Here is a 24,766-nt window from a genome sequence, read left to right on the forward strand (position 1 = left end):
CTGTGTGATTTAGTCATTTTACCTCCATATTATAAGACTTAATTATTTTTCTGCTTCCACCTAGGAAAATAAGAGGACACACTTGTGCAATACACGACCAACATGTTAGTGCAGGACAAAAATAGTGATTCAAAAGAAAATCCAGCCACAGAAGTCTCCTGTAATTTACACTTTTTCACATAGTTACTAATGAAATTAATGCAGAGACATTAATGGGTTAGTACACCTAATGAGTCTTGAATGCAGCACCTAAACACATGATTTCTCATACAGAAACATAGGTGTCACAAATCAAAAGTTCTGGCAGCCATGTGGTTTTGAACCCATCCAGCAACAACACAAACAGAATGATGAAAACACCAGATGAAAAGAACGTGATATAACATGAATGGGCTGGTGTACTACTGCTGAAATAAAATGGTGAACACTTTCCCAGTTGCTTTATATTCAGCACTGCAGGATCACTTTTTGCAAAATCCAAAGCTGGAAAGTAGTGTTCTTGGTTCCTGAAAATCACCACCTCTGCAAGAAGCTGTGATAGGACACAACAGGATAGAAGAAAAGCAGCCTATAACTCCCATTCTCACATTTCATTAAAAAATCTATTTCTCTGTTTATCAGCAAAAATATTAGTAGAATTTTCGTTTTTCTTCAGGTAATAATATGGCAAAAAGAAAGGAAGTTACTTGTAAGACTGTTTCCCATCAAGGTCATTTCACAGTAAGCAATACTGTGCTAACAAATGAATTATTGATCACGTGTCATTTAACACTTGTTATTCACTGGTGTTACACACTCAGTGGTAATTAAGCTTATGCAACAGTGGAGGACGCTGATAGAATTTGTATTAAAACTGTAAGTCTATTATGTTGTACATACCAGTAGCTCCAAGACACATTTTATAACTTCTCAAAATTGCTTTCCTTGGGTGAGATAACCCACTGACAGCTAATGCAGTTTACAATCTCCTGAGTGGACTTTCCAAATCAAAGCAGAAATTGAGAAACTGTATGTTTATAGTATCTTTAAACCTCCTTAGTTCATTACTTCATCATAACGATAACTACTTATAGGCACCTACATGCCTGCCAAAGCATACTACAGTCTGCAGCAGTCTTTAAAAGACACTCTTCCCAGAGCCACTTCACAGGAAGTCATTCAGCAAGCCAATTCTATTAAGACTGCTCATCACCACATGTAAGGAATTCGAAGTTATCTGGAAAGAGAAGCAGCACTATGGCTACCTGCTCTGATGCCACACTAGCAGTCCAGTGACAGTGCAGATAGCAGATCTTTGGAATTCCCACACTTAGCAAAAGTGAGGCCAAGTTTGTAGCCTACTTACAGAGAGCCCATTGTATAACACAGATGTAAAATTCTAAACACTAGGCATTTTAAAATTAGAAACAAAGCTGAAAGGAGACCAACTAACATTGTGGTATGGTGGATTTTCGATACAGTTTGCATGGCATTGCCACCAAAATATCATCAAAATAAATTAATAGTCAAATCAGACTCCTAGAATCTGAGTCCATAATGAACAGTTCTGCCATGTTCAGAGATTGTGGAAATTTGGTATATGACATCAAGAAGAAAAGAAATCCCCAGAAACAATACATTAAGACACTCAGAAATTTCTCTGTGGAAAGCTAAAATCAGTCTAGTAGCACTGTGTCTTTTCTCATCCTGAGTCCTGAGCAAGGCTTCTGAATGAGCTGTTGTTGCCTGTAGTCTCCAGTGGCCAAAAGAAACTCTCATTTGAGGTGAAACACAAGTAAGCAATATGTCTTTCCCTATAAAAGTATTTCTTTGACTGCCTCTCCAGTTCTCATCTCCACCCAGTTTGGTTGTAGGGTATCACAAAAGCTGCGACAACCTAAATTGGCTGTAACCCTTTCAAGTGTTAAAAGGAAATTCCAAGACACAACAGTAGACCTCTATCTCCCAACATATGCTGAAAGTCTCCTTTCTGAAGGAGAGGCAGGAAAACTAAAGCAGTGCTTTTAGCCCAATGATTATTTTCCCAGCCAGCAGCTCAGTGTGTGAAAATGGATAGTCCTCTGAATATTCCTGCTCAAAAACAGTGAATAAAACAAATGAGAAGCCCAAGCTATTTCACAAAATGTACCTTTATTTATTCATTGAAAAATAGCCCTGTACTGCATCCAAATATCCCCCACAGCACCAGTTACCTGCAGGGAACTTGGCACACAGTTTGAAACATAGACGTTGTAGCTGGAAATATCAGCAAAAGCTGGGGAGGGGATAGAGGCAGTGTTGGTAATGAAATACAGCGTTAAGGCAACACGCTATCCAGGCCACCTGAACCCAAGGTGGTTAGTTTCAGTCACCATCCCTTCTTCCCAAAGACCACAGACTTCTCATTTGAAGACTAAATTAGTACATAGAAAGTGAAGCAATTTAAGAGTAGCTGATTTTCTGACAGAACTCGTTTCATATAATTGATTTTTATCCCCATGATGCTTAGGAGCTGCTTGATTCAGAAATTCTAGGATGGTTCATAGCACAGCCATTCATAAGGTTGTTACTGAAACTTGATTCCTTGAGCCAAGGGCAAATCTTTGCTGTAGTTGATTGTACTGAAAGAAACAACAAGTTAGAGAACAGACTTAATGACTGAGACAGATTATGCAGTCCACATCCTATGTACAAGCTGCTGATTCCTGTCACATCAAAACAAAAGATTTCTCTAAAGCAATGTGCCTACTTAAAATTATGAACTAACTTTATTCCAGTTTTCAATATAGTAACCATATACAGGAAAAGACCACATTTGCCATTTTCTCTTTCTTTATGGAGAATCTTACTTCTCTTTATCTATTTATCTCATATTAGGAGAATGTTAGGATAGAAAAACCAAGGTGGGATTTCTCATGTTCATAAGTCCTTGCATGGAAAGCAAAGATAGCACAGGTAAAGGCGATGAAAGTCAGCAGAGGATACTAATGCTCATCCACTATGGGCTGTCAGGAGATCTGTGGATAGCTAACCAACATATAGCTGAATCACCTACCAGAGGCAGTAGTGGTGCCCTCATGGTCCCCTCACTGTGGCTGAAACTCAGTGTATTTCCTGACAAGTTTCAGTAATTTTTCAGATGAGTTTAAAATCAATTAAGGGTGGGAGGAAACCCCAAAACCACCTTATTTTTTTTCCTTTGGAAAGTTAAAAAAAAATATCTTTATGAAAACCCCTAAAATCTTCTTCTGCTATGAATGTGAAGAAAAGGCAATCACACTTACAGATAGTCACATTCAGCAAAGATCAGCCTTGTAGTCAAAGATTTATATGTTTTGAACTTTTGGAAGTTCATCTGTAATTTACATTTATCAGGTCTGTCTTACCAAGTAGACCGTCTCATATAAAGTTTCCATGAATCACTTCCAGATTCTCTTCCCCCACCAGTGTGCTTTTCACCACCTGCAGCAAAAACATTATGAATTAAAACCTATTTTTGGACATGGGAATCAGGACTAATTCCAGGAGGCAAGACATTTTTATAAAAACACATGGGAAAAACTATTCCTTTCCCTTGTCCTATATATGAACTAAATTACCACCCCACACAACACACACAGCTAGCTCTCTCCTCATGTTTGATGTAAAAAAATGTCTCCCTGGAGTTCAAAGTCTCATCATGGTGGCACTAGAGGACTGTGTTTTAAAAACATTCATCTTAACAAAAGACAAGAGTAAAAGAATGTGCTGGTTCTTGTACTGTTTAATTGGTAAGGTTAATACTTCTTCTTCCACCCCCTCAGTTCCTTAAGTATTAAAAAAAGTGAAATAAAGGCAAAAATTTTTATTTAAATATTTTCTCACAAAAATACTACATACCATACATCTTATATAAACTTGCTAATATACACAGAATTGCTCAAGATTGTTTCATGTAAAACTTTTACACAGTTTTCCACCTGGCCATATATTTAAATACCTCCAGAATATATCTCTGAGTTACACTTCTTTGGTAGAGGGGAGAAGAAAATAACACATAGAATTTTTAAAAACCTAACACAGCTATTTTTAAAAGTTTAAATCTAACTACTGTTAGTCAATATCTGTTTTCTGCTAAAGCAGTTATGATTCAAAATTAACTTCAGTGATTTCTTCACATTTAGTCATTTAAATGGACTGATTAAAACATTGAAGAAGCATAAGTAACATACCAAAAGCACCTCCAATCTCAGCTCCACTGGTTGGGATGTTAACATTCACAATGCCACAATCAGATCCCTTTGGCCTACAAACAAAGATAAGGCACAATTCCTCCTTAGGATCAGGAAAGGCTCCCTCCCTAAAATAAGGGCTGTAAAATGCTCAACTAGCATTACGCACAGGTTTACAAAAGACATGAAAGACTGATCTTATGTTCCTCAGGAAAGTATAAAAATAATTTAAATTATACCCAAGCCAGCGGAAAATCCTTCCCAAATCCTTGGTAAAGATACTGCTGGAAAGACCTTGTTTTACTTCATTATTCCAAGCAAAAACCTCTTCTTCCTCCTAGAAGAAACATGTGTCAATGGTTAAGCCACGACTGTCCAAAGCAAAGCAGTTGCAAAGAAGCTCTGTGAGAAAGAACCCAACATACCACAGCCATAGAGAAAATGTACAGAACAGCACTGGGCAAATACACATGTACCAGTAATACCGCCATGCTGCATGAAACACAGTCTGCTTTTGAACAGATGTGAACAGTATCAACAATGAACACCAACAACAGGAATCTGCTCCTGTACAGATTCTCATCATAACTCCAGCGCTCTTCACATAAATGCACCTACACAGCGAGTTGAACAGTGGCTACCTCACAGTGCAGAACAAGAGCTACCACTTCTGGAAGCACTGGGACTATTGCATGGATATGACATGTCTGAGAGCTCTCTCGTGGCTCTACTGTTACCATCCTTGACACTTGTTTCACCACTGCTATTTTACCTTAAATTTCAGCACATACAGTATGGGGGCAAACGTCTCAGTGTGGACAATGGGTGCGTTATGAGGAAGGCCAGTCACAATGGTTGGTTCAACATAGTTTCCAGGGCGATTTATAACCTGCAAAATAATTAAAAAATAAACAAGTAAGTTCCAATCAGCATCCAACTTAGTATTAGTGTAGAAAAGGAATCTTTCATGGTCTGACCACTACAGCTGAGAAATCAGAAATGGAAGACCATGTAGTATGAGTAACTTAAATTTTACTTATTTAAGTATTTAAAATATAGAAGCATAACTTATGTCCACTAAGGATGTAATCAAATTGTAAAGTGTTGCAGCTGAAACTTCCTTTCTCCTACTTGTAAGCTACTTAGAATTCTAAAGGTATAAACAAGTTGCCAATGGAAGACAAGAAGCCCCAGAACGATAAGTCAATGAGAATTAGGCATCCTGTATGATGAAGATGTACAAGTGATTGTCTTGTATCTCCAGTATTTCCTCAAGTTAGATATTGTGAGGGACAGAAATGCAATTTACCTTTGTTACATGTTTGACATTTACATTGCTTTTTTTATTTTCACTATCACTTGCAATTGGGGAGTGGTGTAAGAGTAGCTTCCAAGTAGAATTGCCTTTACCCTCAAGACAGGATTCCAATTCAAACAATTCTCAATCTGAGTAACCTAACATCCTGTAGTGGCTGACAGAAAAAACTGAGGTACAAGCTTGGCCTAAGCCATCATGTTACTGTATGTTTTTCCTAGAGCACAAACTGGAGCAGGGAAAATAAAAGTTAAGTCACCTTTCCACCACAGACCACAGAGCCACCTTGTTGTTTCGCTTGCTCTACTGCATCAAGGAACATTTTCACTGCTTCTTTGGTATGAAGAGGCCCATACAGAGTGTCAGCTAAAAAAAAATAATTCAGAAACAAACTTTCATCAAAATTGTGTATGTTTGCAAATATTCTTATCGCAACATCTTGGAATTAACTGTTCTTTCTGTCCATGATGAGCAGTATTAGCCAGATTCTTCATCTTCCTTTCAGAGTTTGTATTCTAAATGAAACCAGCTATTTCCACCCCCTGGTAAATTGCTAAAATTAGATACTTTGGATCTATAATCACTTCAGAATTTAAACAGAAAGAAACCAGCAGCAACACTTTTCCTAAACCCATGAGATGGAAATAGCTACTTACAATCCCATGGATCACCAATGCGGACCTGGGCATAGGCCTTGGCAAGCTTTGCCACCACCTCATCATGGATGCTTTCATGGAGAAACTAAAACATGGTAAGAAAGTTGTAAGACAGTGCAGCCTATGTAACTATTCCTGAAGTACTACTGCACTTTGAAGGGGGATGAATAAAGAATGGAAATAGTGTTGTTCGTATTCAGCAAATCCCTAAATTAAAAAGAGACAGAGGCCAAGGGCTCTGAAACAGCACTAACACCAGAAAATGAAGATGTAAAACCTTCATCATAAAGATTTAAAACAAGCCAAGAAACAAGAATCTGTTTTAATTTTACCCCATATCAGATCAGTCTTATTGATGTGCTCTGTAAACATTTCAATTTAGTGTTCTAGAACAAACACTCCAGAAATTTTATTGCTCCAGTTGGAGGAATCACCACCCATCCAATACACCTGAAGCAATTAACACACATCTATTCTGCCTAATATTTACTGAATCAGCCCAACTCTGACAAGACTATGCAGACACTGACACTGTAACACCACTGAACTTGTTGAAAATGATTGGTTAAGAATTAATAACAAAGTAGGTAACACACACACACCCTTGTTTTGCTGCAATATAAACACTGAACCAAAATTTGTAGCAGTCATAAGAAAAGCTCTGGCAATGAAACCAGAAATACAGAATTTTGACAAGTACTATTTTCCTGACTTACAGCATATTTAGAAATACATACAAAGGAACTGTTTAGAGCTAGAATTACACTGGAATTAAACTATGTTCTTATTTTTCCAACCATACAGTTTTTTGACAAAATAAAAATGTGTTTCAAATATTATGTGCTGCTCTTCACAATACAAGGAATTGTTAGGCATTTTCTGAGCCAATTTGGAATTAAGTTAAAATTCAGAGCTACCCAAACCAGACAATACACATTTACTCACCAGCCTTCTAGCAGTTGTGCACCTCTGACCTGCTGTTCCCACAGCAGCAAATAAAGCAGATGGAATGAGTAGGTTCAGATCTGCATCTTCAAACACTTAAAAAAATTAAAATATGAACATGTTACTGGAGTAAACAGGCAGTTCACAAGACTTAAGGTGTTTAATATTAGAACCTGACAGGTTGGTCAAGAATCTTTAGGAACAGTTGCACTATTGCACAGCATAGTAAGATACAAAGAAACACCTCGAAACTCCTACTATTTCTCCGCAGCAGGAATTAGACATATGCAACTGGACATAGCTATAGGTTTGAACTACTGAAGAGAGCCTTTTGCAGTAAAGTTTGCAAATAATTCCAGTTTCCTTTTAATTCAGGAAACTACAAGCAATTTTTTGACATTTCTCCACCTTGTATGTCTCTCACTAAGAAGTTTATCAGCATAAAGTAGCAATGATAAAGTGTACCCATGTGGCATTGCAAAAAGCATAGCTAAAACACACAGGTGTACAGTAATATAAAATGTACAATGAGATGAACAAATTTGTCTGGCTAGAAGACATTGAAATGTTTTAAAAAGCTCAAAGGAGCCCCAAAATATCACTCAGCTTAACCAGTCCCACAAAAGTCTCTTAATCATCCAAAACTACAATGAAGTTCAGAACAAAGTCCAGCCAAATAATGATTCTGTGATCCTTCAAAGTCAATTCCAGAAAAGGCAGGACTTTAAACTTAAAAAATAAATAATGTTCAAAGCATAAAACAAATTTATACTGCTGGCTAAAAAGCAGCATAGGAAAAAAGAAGGACCTGCTCAAATGTGATTTTCAAAAAACAAGATGATGTAGCATCATGTTTGTACTTCAAACTTCAAGAGTATTTATATGCAAATAAGCACATTTGTCCAGAATATGAGAAAGGTGAAACAAAAGGCAACAGCACAACAGGACAACAATTTAGGTACTTACTGAGCTTACATATTCTTTTCGCCATGTTGCTCAGCTTTATAGTATTTATGTTGTTTATCTAGGAACTGGATCACACCCTAGGGTACTTAAACCTGAAAAATGTGCTACTGAAATAAATACCTGTATGCTTTTCTTTCAAGTATCATAAGTATCTTAGACTTTATATCTATGTACTTATACTCTAAAATGCTAAAAGTGTAGTGTTCATGAGATCACATATAAAAGTGCAGTCAGGCATTCGAACAGGCTCCCCAGGGAAATGGTGGAGTGATTATGGATGGAAGTATCCAGAAGGTATGAGGACATGGCACTTGGGGACATGCTACATCGATGAATATGCTGGTGCTGGGTTAAGAGCTAAAGTCTATCTTAAAGGTCTTTTCCAACCTTAATGATTCTACAACTAAAACTATCACAAAATCAAATTTATTTTAGTCCACAACCCATTATTGAAGCCTACTGTTTCTCTCATTCTGTTCTCCTCTTCAACACTGATTACTTAAAACACCTTGGAATCTCACTTTTTGTCTTAAAACACTGCTCCCTCCACAACACAAAAGACAGCAAAACCCCCAACATTCTATTATTCTACACGAACTATACATACTTTTAAAAGCCCAGTGTGGGGGGAAAAACAAGAAAATGAAAGAAACAGAAAAAAGTGACAATTAGCTATGAATATTTGCATACTAGCTTCCAAATATCATCTATGGGACTAAATTTCTACAGTGCATATTACCAATAATAGCATTGTTTCCTCCCAGTTCCAGCAGGCTTCGACCTAATGAAAAACACAAAATAAGTTACGCCATGTGCGCATGTATTCACTGCATCTCAGTCAGTGAGGCTACCTCTAACTAGAGCTAAGCTGCATGAAACATATTTTTATGGATAAACAAAATGTTTTAGAAATCACAGTCAACGAATCACTCTAGCCAAAGCAGAAAATTACAGCAAATACTACATCTATCACGTATTGTGAAGATACCTGCACAGCAGTTATGGCACAAAGAAGTTTAAAAAGAGGCAAAAAAATAGCTCTGGAAAGAAAAAGTTTAAAACAGACAAAAGTTGCTGCATAAATCATATGACATAGATAAAGAATAAGGTCCTGCAAAGATCAAAATGCACAGAAAATTTAAGTTCAATTATTTCCCTGGCAACTGTTGATCTACAATCTGAGACAAAAAAATTACAACCTGCATCTGAGTGAATATTAGCTATCTGTTCTGGTTTTTGGGGGGCTTTTTTACACTTGTATGAACTTCAAATGTATAAAACAAAAAAAAAATGTTTGCAAGGTGCTGTTCATAAACTAAGAAGTAAGAATCCAGCAGCTGAGATTCTTGCCTGTACACTTGCAAATATTTGCAACAAAAACAGCACCTCAAAAATCATCACTATATTTATCAGGAGTAAAAGTTGAGGGGGAATGTATTCATGTATTCGATTCCCATTGCCAAAAGACAATAAGCCCTGGTTATTCACCCTAACAATTTCCATACAATTAAACACTAATGGACACCACCACACCTCTCCCCAAATTAATTGTAGGACTATGGATTTGTGGATAAACTGGGAAAAAATCTGAATTGTAACAGAACTAACTGAAAAATGCCGTATGTATCTACAAGCAGTTTCAACCCCGATTTATCCAAGACAAAAAAAAAAAAAAAGAGGTAACACAGCTGAAACAAACTGTTATTTTAAAATCTTATGGGGCACTTCAACAAACATGGAAAGAAATAGAAAAGAGCCCACACACTCACCAAATCTCTCCTGAACCATAAGTGCTACTTGTTTGCCCACTTTTGTGCTGCCAGTGAAGGATAAGAGGTCCATTCTCTCATCTCTTGCCATTGCTGTCCTGCATAATGGGACACAAAGCACTGTGTTCAACAAAAGCCATGCAGACAGAAAAGCAGCTTGCACCTTCCACATATATCAACTTCAGCCAGGGAGAGCTTTAAAGCCAGAGACATTTCTTTGAAACATCAGGCAACTGAGCTAATGGCAGGAAAGCTTCTCCTTAGCCAGAAAAAAGGAACAAGGCTGTTTCCAGCCACCTTTTCAGGCCAAAAAAGCATCACTTGTAGTAACACTGAAATTCAGTCTAAACTATATTGTGAGATTGTTATGATCCATAAGAAAACATGCAAATCTATGGCTTTTTTTAATACTTGTCATATGTTTTGCCTTCTCTTTAAATACTCAAAAGATATACCTGAATATACATTAGTACTGGGGATTTCCTCATTGTAAAAATCAAACAAAGTGATTTGGATTGTACAGGTTCCAAGCACAGCACATCTATGAGTAATTGCAGAGTCCTGGACAAGCATGGAAAAGGGGAATTGCTCTCCTCCACAACTAATCCAAAAGACACTGTATATTGAAAACTCTCAAGAACATGGCAAGGGAACCTAATATTAACTGTATTCTTTGGGTGTAAGCATATGCAGAAGTGGAATATAAACTTAGTCATGTTTCTTCATTAAATACCAACAAGTTCTTCGTTTGCAGCTGATCTCACAACAGCAAGTAGACATACGTATTATATTTAATGCAGGGCCAGAATTTCAGACCAGCTGATAAAAATCATGGTAACATGTGCATTCCTAGAGACTAGAATAACTTCACAAGAAGTACCTCAAAGAATATTTTTTTACCTTTTATAAAGGTTCACAAAAAACAAGAAATATTACCTACCCAATGTCTGCTCCACCACAAACCAGAGAGCAGATTGCTCCAGGCAACTTGTTATCCTCCAAGACTTTTGTAATTATCCTGGAATCAAAGATGTAAAAATGTTAGAGATTTCTGACAAGTGCAAATAGGGAATGAACCACTAGAACTGTCTGGGGGTTTTGGGGTAGTAGTGGTTTGGGGTAATTGTTCTCAGGAGTTAGTATCAGATCTACAAGACTTAGTCATTACCTATTTTATGGGGCCTACTTTTATTTAGCATTTTAAAATAAGTGCTACTGGTAATGCACAGTAAGTATTTAAAATGTTACTATAAAGTAACAATATAATATAATGTTAATATAAAGTAACAATAAATCTAAAGGAAATATCGCTATGAAATTTATTCTTTGGAGAAGTTCTCCTTTTTATTGGGATGAAGATCAAAGAAACCAGAACTCACTTTGTAACAGCAACACTAACAAGGGATGTTGTAGGAGCACCCTTCCTAGAAAGGGGGAAAAAATACATTATCTTATTATTATTTTCAATTCTTTAAGAATAAGAAACAATTCAAATAAGCAATTTTTAGGGTCTCTGATCTACAGCACACTTTGGTTAGGCTGGTTTTCAGGTACAAATTAAGACAGGAGTGCAAGTATTTCCTTCTGCAGCTGAGCATTCAGAACTTCTACTGAAATCCATGTGAACAATGGCTAGGCCAGACTTTTGAGTGAAGGAGGTAGATGAAAGCAAAGTAGGAGATAGGAGAGAAAGTAAAGCTACTTGTTTCGATTTTTAATCTTAGCTGTACCAACTTGGAATATATTAACTACCACTGCTGCAACCTCTCATTCTGGGTGCTTTATTCACTGGCCATTTGGCTAAGTCCTAGATGGATCTGTACCTTAGTACCTCAAAGAGGAGCTTACCGCAAAATTAAAAAAGCTCTGAATAAAAATAAAGAGAATTTAAGCCTACATTACATAGAATCAAATATCCAGAAATACCTGACACTCAATAGTATTTTCATGTCTGAGTTAATAACTTTCCAATTTAAAAATACTGTTAGCAAGCTGGACAGCTAGATCTTACCAGAGGCAAACATTTCCACAGATCATTGCAATTGCACTGTTCCACCCATAAACTGCCACAGGGAAGTTGAAGGCCGTGATGACTCCCACCAGCCCAACAGGATTCCACTGCTCTATAAGGGCATGGCCAGGTCCTGAAAGCAATGCCACAACATAATGCAGTTTTCATCCATATAGTGTTTGAGGTTTTTCTAAAAAGAGAAAATATGTAAGCAAGAAACCGAACATCACTCTTCACTCCACCACAGCATTAGCTTGCAAAGGACTGTATTATTTGTGTTCCACAGCTTACCTGGATCAAGGTTAGCTAGATTGTGCGAAAAGCTAATGATTTGACAACATAAAGTTTTATTATTTTAGTTATTCAGTTAACATAATGATGACTTGTGGTAATCAGTAACTGACAAGGAAGTCTCTCCTGTCTAAGTACACTTCAAAACTTTTTACATACTTTTCTCTACTGCCTTTCATCAATAAAGAAATCAAAGAGAATCTAATGCTTCAAAGAAGAGAGAAAATGGATGGACTGACCTGCTTATCTGTCACTTCATTAGTTGGCACTTCAGTAGTTGGCACTACTGCCACATCTATTCCTAAAGCTCCCTAAATATCACACAGAACAGAGATCTTGATCCACTACAAGACCCTATATTTAAGTTACACCTCCATATCTTCATTTCTTTAAAGGAAAAAAAAAAACAAACAAAAAATTCCACAAACAAAGCCAAAAAAATAACACATACTTACTTTCTGAAGGCAAAATTGGTCCACCAATCATTCGGGACAAACCAACAGCATAGTCACAGACATCAACATACTCTTGCACTTCCCCAACACCCTCGACAAAAATCTTTCCCATTTCCAAAGAGACCTGAAAAAATTCAGAGTAAGAAACTTTTTTAAAAAATTCCCTTGGATCCCTAATATATTTGGTCTCCCCTTAATGTCAGGTGTATCTATTCACCAAGTAAGATTTTAAAACACACTTTTCATTAGAAGAGATTCACCTCTTCCTCAGTTATACAGAACTTAAAGAAACAACATACTAGACAACTGGACATGGGTCATATCCCAATACAACAGGAAGAAATTGAAACAGAAAATTAATGGAGAAAAATTTTTAAAAAAACTACTGAAAGGAGGGTCCAAAACAAATGAGATTCATATGTTTAGATCAACAACACCTTGGATTTATACCAGCAGGCTTGCCTACATTGTGGGCCAAGCAAGGAACAAGTTGGAAAAGAGGAATTACTCTGCTCCAGCAAAAGAAAACAGTCACTTACATTTTTCATAAGCAAACTACTCATTTTACAACATCTCAAAGCAAATTTGAGAGGTTTCATTTGCATACACTGCTGAAAATGCTTATACATGTTTAGTATTTTAGTAACCTGGGATGTTTAGGATCAACGTATTGATTTTTTTTTCTGAAGTTGATCTTAAACTACATCCTTCTCTTAATATTATGTTAGATTTATTCAGTTGAAATGTATCAGTGAGAATAAGCTGGTATTTGAAGATACTGTCATCCAAATATGGGAAAATTTGAAAATTTAGGAACTGAGAAATTACTTACTTATCTCCACTCAGTTTTGTGGTCATGCTCTAACAGCATGGACTCCATGCAGATATCACCTGCCATTTTACACTGATGACTGTACTTTAAAAAGGCTGTTAAATGAGGAATCAGGTTCTAAGGATTTCCATAGGATTTTTCTCTCCATGTGAAAGTTAACATAAAGATGACTAACTGTATTTCTATGATGCTTGTGGTCATCTCAAGACAGAAGGAACAGTCCCTATCTGTGACCAAAACCAGAGCAGCATCAGACATATTTACTAAGAAATACAGCAGTGGGTAAGTGCAGTAGAAACACCTGGATACTTCACCAGGGCATGGCAAGGTGAGGCTGGAAATTTCCTACAGTGTATGAGAATGATGAGTTTCTATACAGTTCCTTTTTACAAATCCTAAAACCAGACAAAGTCCTAAAACCTGAATACCTACTGCACTTCTTTCACCGTGAAATTCATCCCCAATCCTAGCAGAGCTGAACACACATATTATCTATTTGAGAAAACTAAGAAAATATGGCAAGAAGCTGTAAGTTTTGGGCAAGGAATAGAGAACAAACTTCTGTCTGTCCACACTCATCAGGGAAGCTCTACTGTTTTTGAAAACAGGAGTACATTAGCACCGTGATTCCACAACAGAAACTGTGCTGGGGAGACAACATCAAGGGAAACAGCAGAACAAAGTTTTGAAGGTTAACACTATGGGCTTGACTACACATGGAGTTATTCACTGACAGCTGTTTCTGAACAGCAGCACAGACAGGCAAGCCCCGCAAAAAGAAAGTGGAAGTTCCCCACTTGACTCCCTTTCTTCCCTGGCAAGAAAAGGACTAAAGCAAGAGTTTTAAAGGAGTGGTCCTTCAGCCTTTATGTCCTGCACGGCACTGCAAGATTATCTCATTAAGACCATCTCAACTTCTAAAGCCTCCTATTTCCACAAGTCACTTGGCAAAATACTGCAGATCACCAGAAAGAGCTCAAAGTTTAAAACTCTGTATCAGAGGAAGGTATTTTTTCAAGATACTTTTAGTATTAGGAAGTGCCCTATCTGACAGGCAGGAGGGAAAATAGCAGGGCAACAGTTGTACCACTCATCCCAGAGAGGCCCATAATAAATTTTCTTTTCCTATTACAGATTGTCAATTCACAGAATCACAGAATATCCTGAGATAAAAAGGACCCACAGGGATCAAGTCCAGCTCCTGGCCCAGCACTATCTCCAGGAATCACAATATGTGCCTGAGAGGATTGCTCAAATGCCTCTTGAACTCTGTCTGGCTTGGTGCTGTGACCACTTCTCTGGGGAGTGTGTTCAGTGCCCAACCACCCTCTGGGTGAAGAACCTTTTCTTAACAAGTAACCAAACTCTCAGCTGACACAGCTTCATGTCATTTCTATAACATAATAATTTTTAAATTTTCTTCTTATTTTTAAAATTAAAACTTAATTAGGCAAGCTAACAGAACTAACAGCAATTACTTAACAATTACTAAGGTAAGTACCGCAGAAAAAACTTAGTACTACTCAAAAAAATCCCCGTTTTGACACACCCCTCACCCTCATTCCCCACCCTCCCCCCCAAAAAATGTAGGTTACTTCTGAAAATACCTTACCAAGCTCCCTAGAACTTTGATTTTTTGTCTCAGGGCATCACCAATCTGTCGCACTATTTCTCCACGTTTAGGTGCAGGGATCTAGTCAAAACAACACAGAAGAATCTATGTGAGATTGAAAATCTGTAACTCCTGCTGTATATATACTGCTAGCTTTCTGTCCATATAGTAAGCAATCACTGATTGCTTTGCTTTTTTGTTTATCTTCCCAAGACTCTGTTACTTGTTCATTTTTATGATGTGCACTGCTTTATAAGAACCTGTTTCCTGACTCAGAGACTGATAATAGTACAAACCTTTTGTCTGTTCAAAACTTCAGTTTCACTGAATATTGCCAAAAGCATTCAGATTGTTAATTCTCTTACTTCTGTTCAACTACATCACCTGCAATGCAACCAATCAGCTGCACCTCAAGAAACAGGCATTTTTCATAAAAGTGTACTTACTGGTTTTTGAGCCTTGAAGTGTAATTAATACCACACTTTCAAACTTTCTTTCAGTATGACATTTACTTTGTTAGCAGAAATTAAGACACATAGAAACCTCAATCATGATAATATTAAGCTTATACACCAACTCTTAATATATTTTTTAAAATTTGGTATCAGTATCGTAAATAATAATCAATAGCCAAGTTTAATTTGCAAACCATACACAAAAGGATTTACAGGTTTAAAACAGCAGTTCTCTGTAAAAACAAGACTGAAGAGAAATGCATAAACCATGCAAGCATATCTCTTTACAGGCGATATCTTTCAAGTAAGCACATTACAAACAACAAAATTCACAAACTAATAACAAATAGCTTTGAGAAAAAGCCTTCAAGAAACATTTGATGTGTTGATTTTTTTATCTGTTGGATTGCTTTCAGATTATTTCCAAACATATTATGAGTTACCAACATTATACTCACAAATTGTAACAAAACAACACGTACTAACATATCCTGAGGAAGCTATTTTGTTCATCCTAAACTTTGTTGTTAGACAACAATTAAACTTTGTTGTCTTCAGACAAGATAAACTACTTTGCTGGCTACAACATAGAGTCTAGATCACCTTTTGAAATTCAGGTTGCAGGTTCTACCAAAGAAATAACAGGTAGCTGTAAGAACCAAGCCTGGCACAGCCATCAGCAGAATGGGTGCTGGCTGTACATAGCTGGTAGAGCTGCATGGGGAACTACAGCTTGCTAAGGAAAAATAGCTTAGTTAATATACACAACATAACATTAATGCTTTTGAACCACACAGTTGTTCTGTGAAATACCAAGAGAGCAGATGAACCAAAAACCTCCATGTTCATAACCAGCAGTTTTCCTCACACCAGGAGAACAAGATCAATGCAAGTTACATCTACAAATACTCCACAGAGCTCTCCCAGAAGAGGGGGTGACAGGAAATGAAACAAGCACAGAGATAGTTTACTTGCTACAAGGTTTCTGAATTTCACTAGACCTGTTGGCAACACCTCACAGGCACAAGCCTCTAAATCTGCCAGGGTTTTCAAAACAAACATATCCCACAAGTCAACGTCCTCATCTTTGTACCCCAATGGTATCATACACAAACTATCTGGGCTTGTTTCTTGAGGTCTCCATTGCAGATTTTTGCTCTAATGCACCACAACACATGTATGAACATATTTTTACACCTTCACCTTATGAGGCAATTTAATAGCCTGTCTCTGCCACAGATCTGTAATAAAAGAGAAGTCTCTATTAACTTACATCAGCCCAGACCTTCCATGCATCTTTAGCCTTCTTTACCGTTTCTTCATAATCCTCCAAATTACCCTACATGAAAAAGCACATCAAAGTTAGGAAAATCAAACCCCCAAAAGAAACGCCACAAAAAAAGATTCTGCATCCAACTCAAGATCAACATTTTTATAGAGAGTACTTGCACTACAGGATACCATTTTTATAGGATTTTTGTAACTTGACACAATTTGGTTCCAATATGACAAGTTGTCTGGAGACACTGTCAATGAAAAGCATATGTGCTACCTAAATTAAAAAAAAAAAATTAAAAAAAAATTAAAAAAAAAATTAAAAAAAAAAAAGCCATGAGCAGAAATTTTAATTCGGCTATTAGAGGAAGCTCCACATAGAATAACGGTCTTATATATGTTTGTATATATACATACACACACATATATAAATAAATACGTGCTACTCCATCAGCCTCACTGGGCATCAAGGGCTAGTTGAGTCTTAATACGCAAAAGGAGTAGGTTAATACAATAGTGCTACTCTTACAGTAAAAACATTCAAAAATTTACTACTTTAATGTCACGTTGCTCTCCTTCCTACCTCATCCCAGGCCACTTATCCCTACTAAATAGAAAAAATATGCTCCTGTTCTGCAACTTCCCTAAGAACAAACGAAAAGGGAAGGGTGGGACCGTTGCTCTTCCCAACAACGTTTGCAAGAGTGAAAGGCGGAGGGCTGGAGAGACAAGTAAAAAAAAAAAAAAAAAAAAGGCCAAACAGACTTTTTCTTCCCAGGAAAGCCGCAGGCATACTGCCAGCAGTAGGCCCTGGCTGCGACGAGCTCCAGCGGCCGCCCTGGACTCAACATCCCCTGGATGCCGATGTGGTATCGGGAGTTTCGTGCCCTCCGCCATCCGGGTCGCGGGCAGGGGCAGCGCCCAAACCAACGCCCCAGGACGCCTCGCTCCGGTGACAGGGCCCGCGGAGCGCCTCCCGCCCCGTCCCCGCCGCGCCGGTGCTGCCCCCGGCCGCGCTCACCTGCCGGACGCTGGCGATGGGCTCGTTGTTGGCGGGGCAGTACGTGGTCACCACCTAGAGCAGGACGGCAGCGGTGAGCGGCAGGCCCCCTTCACCCGGGGGACGGGGCGCGATCCCCGAGGCCCCGCCGCCCCCCACCCCCGCGCCCCCCGCACCTGCCCGCGGCCGCCCCAGCGCCCGTTGTACACGCCCGGGTTCTCCTCCTGCAGCCCCAGCTCCCGCAGCCACGCGTAGCGCTCCTGGCTGATCAGCAGCGTGGACATGGCGACGGCCGGCGGCGGCGACCCTGCCCGCGGCAGCAGCGCAGCAAAGGCGCGGCGAAGCCCCAGCATGGCCGGCGGCCACTGGCGCGGGGGGACGGGGCAATGGCGGCCGCGCCCCGCCCGCTCGCGGCCATTGGCGGCGTACCGCCCCGCCCCGCCCGCCTGGCCCCGGGCCCCGCTGGCCGGCCGGGCCCCCTTGACCGGGCCCCCTTGACTGGGCCCGCTGACCCTGCCCCCTGACCCTGCCCCCTGACCCTGCCTGACCGAGCTCCCCTGACCGGGCCTCCCCCGCCCCGCACTGGCAGTGCAGCCCAGCCTGTGTGCTGTCCGAAATCTACCCACACTCTGCTTCTTTTCGAGAAGGGACGACTGAGATGGGACCTCAACAATGTCTATGAGTATCTGAATGCAGGGTGGCAAGAGGACAGAGCCAAGCTCTGGTCAGTGGAGCTAAATAACAGGACGAGAGGCGCCAGGAAGAAACTGGTGAACGAGAAGCTCTACTTGAACATGAGGAAGAAGTTACTGTGCAGGTGACAAAACACTGGAACAGATTGCCCTGAGAGAGTTAGAGTCTCTCTCACTAGAGATACTCAGTAACCTAACCATCTGGATGCAAATCTGTGCCTTGTGCCCTGGGATGACCCCACTTAAACAGTCAGGTGGGACCAGATGATCCACTGTGCTGCCTTCCAGTGCGATCCATTCTGTGATTCTGTGTGATTCCATATGCCCCTCAAGAGCTGCAGGGGCAGAGGAGTCCCCAACTCAGGTTTTTCTAATTCCTGCAGAAAATAAGAACAGGGGCATCAAAACAAGAGCAAAAACCTGTAGCTATCCTTAAGCAACAAATAGTAATATGTGGGAGTTTGCACAGTTCTTTCCCTTCTCCAATACCATGCTTGAATGTCAGTTAAAAATCTCAGTGTCTTTGGCTTCTGAGCCAGCCACTTTATCTACATGCCAGTGTTTGTGAAGTTACAACATTTTTCTTTCTCGTATGCAGGACTAACACACTTACTTGATATGCACTCACGTTGCAAAACTGTAAGTGATTCCTATCCCATATTTTTACTGCAATTACACTTCAGTGACTTTGGAAATTTACATGACTCACTGTGATCATGAAGTATTGTTTGTTTTCATGAATGCATTATTTTCTGAATGGCTAAATCAATGAGGAATAAAGCTTGATACTAAGATCTAAATGTCTCAGCACATACTTATAGGATAGAGAAGAAATGCTGTTCCCTCAAGAATGCCATTGTTTATTTTTTGGTTTTCCACAGCTACACACTTTTCCTTAATGTGAATTGCATTAACTATAAATAATTATTTGCTCTTTAAGAAATGGTTGTTCGAGTAATTTTTTCAAATGAAAAATATTTTTGGATTATGTAAACAGATTAGCAGTAAAAAATAGTATTAGCAGGGTTCAAGAGCTGGCTTTGCCTTTGGCTGTGCTGCATGCAAGATCAAACTGTCTCTTTTACTTGGAAAATGTATTTGGATACTATAAAACTTGTATCAAAAAGGTAGCAATGTTTTCTTTCTGCAGACCTTCACCTTTTTTGACCTTATATATCTTTACATGATCAAATGGGTGTTTCACAACCACATAGCTGCAACACATGCATTGTATTCTAGCAAAAAAGTGGGACTCTCAGGGCAGTAGCTGAGGCATGGGAGCTGAGTTTCTGTTCCACAGCCTCTTGTCATCACCATAAGCAGGCAGTTCTCTAGCAACAAGTGCACACAGCTATTGGTGCAGTACCTACTTGTTGAGCCACAGCGAAAATCTGAAACCCTGGCACTGTGCCTGACTTGGCTCTGTTCATATTCTTTGCTCTAGAGCATCCAAGCAGATGAAAATATTACTGTCATAGATGGTGACAAAGTCCTTTCTGGAGGGACCTGGGGCCAACTTGTCTGCAAGCAGCCAGTGATCATGATGCATGGCTAACCGTGCGAGTCACGTGGGTATTAACCATCCACTGCATGAAGATATGCTTAGACCTACATTCAACATTAGCGCGGAGCCCAAGCTTTTTTTCTTCCTGCTGTGTCCAGTCCAGGTCCACATCTAAATCTAGGTATGTCTTCAGAAGCTGCAAGTACAACAGGGTGGTGAATTCAGGTCAGTGTCTGAAATAAAGAACAGACACAATCTGTGCTCTGTCCTACAATTGCAGAGCAAGTCTAATCACAGGGGAGTTTGGAGGATGTAAAAATATTGTGCAACAGCCAGATACATAGAGGTGGGAGTGGGAGGAAAAGCCCCATATCACACTACTGTATGTAGGTTTTTTCTATTTGTTCTACATGGGCATCCTGAGCTTGATATTTTTAATCTTTATTAATCAGAGTTTTAGAGAGAAATTATCTGTCTATGGTAAACTTACTTTGCTTTGTAATCATGCCAACATGACAATTTGCATTCTTCTTGACTTAGAGGTGTTGTATCCACCACTGAGAACGCATCTTGAAATTTGTGATATTTAAAACTGGTCGTGAAATATTATTCTGCCATAAGTTTATAATTAAGGTTGCTAAAATGTTCACTTCAAACAAAGCATTCAAACAGATATTGACAGGTCTCACTCCCTGATTGGGGTGGCCCAGAAAGGTGGCAAAGTGTCTCCTCCAACCCATGCCTTCAAAGAAAGATTCAGTAGTCTTCAGTTGTCTGGTCTCAAGGTAGTTTATTGTGTGTTATCTAAAAGATTTTCTCTCTGAGCTGCTGCGGTCCATTCAGCAGTCAGGCAAAGGCACACTCCAACACCCAGGGCGCTGGTGCCCTCTTTTATATCATACATTACGTGTTAAATGTTTATGGTTTTTGCCCAATGCCCATCACCTATATTGAACAGTGACTTTCTACTCTAAACCAATCTGTGAATGCCAACATCACCATGAACATGGAGGTTAGGAAGAAGAAAGAAAGAGGACAGGGCACGCCCAAATCCCTCCATCTTAGAACTTCTGACCCCCATGTACAAAGCTCAGGCCCCTCTGTACAAGGCCTAAAACCCCCCTGTACAGCACTCAAAAATTCTTCCTTTCACTTTGTGACTACTTCTACTATAATATCTAAACTTTTGTGATTTCTTCTTCTTCCTGCAAGGTTGGTAAATTGTTCCATGGATCAGGTTCAAAGCCACAGGGGTCTGTGGCTGCATTCCAGGGTCTCAAATGCTTCTGACCTGGGCCCAGAACATCCAAGAGTGCCCAAGGGACATTCTGGGTCCCGACAAGATATGAAAAGATTAACTTCAATGATGCTTGTGAAAGTTGGTAAAAATGCATCCTCATCTTGTCCATCAAAGTTTCCTTCTTTCCAGATCTGATCAGCTGAGCATTGTCACAGGAGTTCTTGGCTTCAGCTTAGGGTAAGAAACATTGTAGTCAAAGGGACTTAGAAAGACAGGCAATTCAACAATATCCCAGTCATGAGACAGACTTTGAATCCTATGAAACTGTGTTCTTGGGTTCTGGATTCACTACAGGGCTCTTCAGGGTTCTTCTTTGCTCTTTGCTTATTTTCTCATCTGTAGGAAGAGGTACAAGTCCCTTGCATCTTTAAAGCATATCCTAGGAGCAGTACCTGTACACAATGAGGGTGGAGACCAAATGTCCATGTTCAGGAGGTCCTAGAGGTTTTACACTTTTGTGAATATGGAACAGCTTCAACATAGTACAAGCAATTCAAACAAGAGGAGTGGGGAGGAAAAGGAGGAAAGCTTCCTCCTTAAACATGCTTAAAATTTTGCTTCTTTTCACATATTTTTACAGCATGACAGAGCCTTGCCTCAGAGCAGCAGGCTCCTCTGTCCTGTTCACATGACTGTGATTTCAGTTAATTTTCAGAAGGAACTGTGCCTTTTTGTCAGTGGTAGCACACAAGGAATTCAAAGAATAATAGTGATTCATGCTCTCAAAACAGTCAAATCTACAAGGGGGAAAGTAAACAACAAAATGTCTCTCTTGACCTGAGGTATTTCAATCAGTGCTTTTCACTTTTGTAGTTTGTCAGTTACCCATATTTTAAAGCTTCCTGTTTATACTGCACTGAAAGTGATAACTGCCAGGAATCACTTTAATCCTAAGAAATAGGCATATATGATGTATATCCCATAAAGACAAAATGGTTTGAGGTTTTAGGAAACAACAACAACAAACCCAACAAGGTATCTTGTCGTGTGCACAATGCAACAAGGAATTTAGCATGCTCAAAACCAGATTTTGCATATTTAGCTCCAAGTTACAGTGCAATGGACAACATTATACTATCTGGCAACAATCAGCAATGACTTAATACAAGTGATCAAAAGATCACTTCAGTGGGATCTGAGGCTGAAAAGGATGTTGGTTCAGCAACAACCTCTGCATTCTGACTTGTCCTCTTTCCATGTTGTCCATGCACTGGTAACAAGTGAGTTGCAGTTATTCCATGTGAAATGAAAGCATCCTTGGGGGCAGCTTGGTGACCTATACCAAAACAAGTTCCTCTACCTTTTATATAGCCTTTTCCACCTGCAGAAAGCAGTTTAGAAAGTAAGTGACTGTCATTAGAATTATTTCATCTAAGGAAATGGAAATCCAGATAAGCTGCTTCACACACTGAGGAGGGAAATCTCTTTGGATTTAAGTTTCAACCTGGTATTTAGCCCTCAGGCCTTGCTACTGTATCATTATCAGTGTCCCACTGTGTTACTGCTCTAGAGTTCTCATATAGACTGCAACTGTACTAAAAGCACTTTGTTCTTTGCAAATAACAAGCTCTTAGTAATGTAAAAATTACTAGCAAACACACCTTGCACGTGCTTGTCTTCTCATTGGAGTTGTGTATATCTTTACACTGATGGGTGGAATAAATGGTGATCAATCATGTATTTTACTCAGGCTAGCAGCCTGTGCCCAGCCGGGCTCTGCCAGGGATCCATACTGGGCTCCACACTGTTCAACTCCTCCATAAACTATCTGTTGATGGGATTGAAAGCATCTTCTCTTGGTGAATCCATCAGAAGGGAGAGCCATCTTAGAGAGAAACTCTGACATGCTGAAAGAGTGGGCAGGAAAGAACAGAGTGAAGACAAATGTAAAGTCCTCTATTGAGGAGATAACCAAAGAACCCAGGACAGGCTAGGATCTGTGTGGTGGGGGAACAGCCTTGCTGAAAGGGACCAGAGGTTCCTGATGGACAGTGAGCCAGACATGATTCATCAGTGCACTGCAGCAGCGGCAATGGCAAAAGGCTAGAGAACCTGCCTGTCATGAAGAAAGACTGAAGGAGTTAGGTCTCTTTTCCAGTGAAGGGAAGGCTCAGGGGAGAAGAGAAGGCTCAGAGGGGATGTAATCACATTATTTGAGTACTTCTGGGGCATCTACAAGGATAATGGAGGCTCTCTTCATAAAGTGCTACATGTAGAAGACAAAGGGCAGTGATACAGCCTCAACCACTGGGTGAGGTTTCATCTTGAGGCAGGAAAGACATTTCTTACAATGAGAACACTCATTGGAACAACCTCCCTAGGGACTTGGTAGAGTTCCCATTGCTGGTGGCTTTCAAGGTGCAATCAGATAAGGTGCTAAGTAATCTCTAGGTTCCCTTTTTCACAAAAGGATTTAATGATTTTCCAAGGTCCCTTCCATGATTCTCTGGCATATGTGGAGTTTGTTGTTCTAGAGTCCAATATATAAGCAATGGAGAAAAGGACAAGGACAGGTGCAAAAGAATTTAGAACATACTTGAAAAATTTGGATGGATTTGAGGTACATTTTGAATGATGCTAGAACTAGACCACATGGGAGGGGGAAAGAAAGGTCAGTGTTTTATATATACATGTGGATCTTTGAACAACTTTGTTATCAGTACAGGGCAAGACTGTACATATTAAGTAGGCATCCCAGAAGGAGTTTACTTGCCAATTTTCATGTCACCACATGAAAAAAAAAAAAAAAAAACAAAATGAAAAAAAAATCAACAAAAAACACCCCAGGAAAACCCAAAAAAGCCCCTGAAAACCCCCCAAAAAACTAAACACAACCCCCCACAAAAACCAACCCCCCCCCAAAAAAAAGATAAACCAAAACAATCAAACAAACAAACAAACAAACAAAAAAAAAAAAAAAAAAAAAAAAAAAAAAAAAACACAAAAAAAACCACAAAAAAAACCCCAAAACACCAGATCATAAATTATTTGGAAAGGTGGGACTTGAAAAACAACAGGAAAAAAACCCTCTGTGTTTAAAGGGGCTTACCCGGAAGTTCAAACAGCCAGAGAGAATCCAGCTTTTGTGCTGCTAATAGTGCTGGGGCCATGAGCTATACATTACATCTACCTGTTGCTTAACAATTGAGGATAGGAAGCAACAGGCCAATCACATTCAGCATTTTTCTCATGCTGATAACTTGTGTCTCTTCTCATGTAGTGTTTATGGTAGAAACCTAACTATGAAGGAAGTTAAAGAAATGGGTGTTTGTGAAGCCATCATAACAATTTTTGCAAAGGTTTCTCTCAAGTGTAGCTTAGCAGCTCAATGCCTATGTGGGTGGTAAAGTTGCTGTGAAAACAGCCTCCCCTCTGGGAATGTAATTATTCAGTGCTGTGCAGATTTGCATTTCTTGGTCTTTCAGTAGCATTGCTTGATGAGAAAGGTTGGCTGTGCGGTTGATACGGCAGCATTAGGAAGAGTTCTCTGTGATACAT

General features: G+C 39.4%; 1 protein-coding gene across 1 annotated transcript; it reads right to left on the reverse strand.

Moving 5' to 3' along the window:
* Positions 1-2,111: 2,111 nt before the first annotated feature.
* Positions 2,112-18,162, reverse strand: ALDH7A1 (aldehyde dehydrogenase 7 family member A1). Its single transcript, XM_068176943.1, has 18 exons — positions 17,949-18,162; positions 17,794-17,847; positions 16,771-16,836; positions 15,043-15,123; positions 12,599-12,722; positions 11,853-11,985; positions 11,221-11,265; positions 10,782-10,859; positions 9,842-9,939; positions 8,812-8,853; positions 7,107-7,201; positions 6,162-6,246; positions 5,765-5,871; positions 4,963-5,079; positions 4,430-4,527; positions 4,191-4,264; positions 3,366-3,441; positions 2,112-2,600 (listed from the first exon to the last, which is right to left on the reverse strand). The coding sequence occupies exons 1-18, from the start codon at positions 18,123-18,125 to the stop codon at positions 2,546-2,548; spliced, it is 1,605 nt and encodes a 534-aa protein (XP_068033044.1). The 5' UTR covers positions 18,126-18,162; the 3' UTR covers positions 2,112-2,545.
* Positions 18,163-24,766: the final 6,604 nt, after the last annotated feature.

Source organism: Anomalospiza imberbis, chromosome Z, assembly GCF_031753505.1.
Source record: "Anomalospiza imberbis isolate Cuckoo-Finch-1a 21T00152 chromosome Z, ASM3175350v1, whole genome shotgun sequence".
Taxonomy (NCBI): domain Eukaryota; kingdom Metazoa; phylum Chordata; class Aves; order Passeriformes; family Viduidae; genus Anomalospiza; species Anomalospiza imberbis.

Excerpts from the sequence above, each read along its gene's own strand:
- ALDH7A1 (XM_068176943.1), bottom strand. The coding sequence starts at position 18,125 with ATGCTGGGGCTTCGCCGCGCCTTTGCTGCGCTGCTGCCGCGGGCAGGG. Across the intron at positions 16,837-17,793 it reads CCATCGCCAGCGTCCGGCAG|GGTAATTTGGAGGATTATGA; the intron begins GTGAGCGCGGCC and ends TTTTTCATGTAG. Across the intron at positions 15,124-16,770 it reads CATGGAAGGTCTGGGCTGAT|ATCCCTGCACCTAAACGTGG; the intron begins GTAAGTTAATAG and ends TGTTTTGACTAG.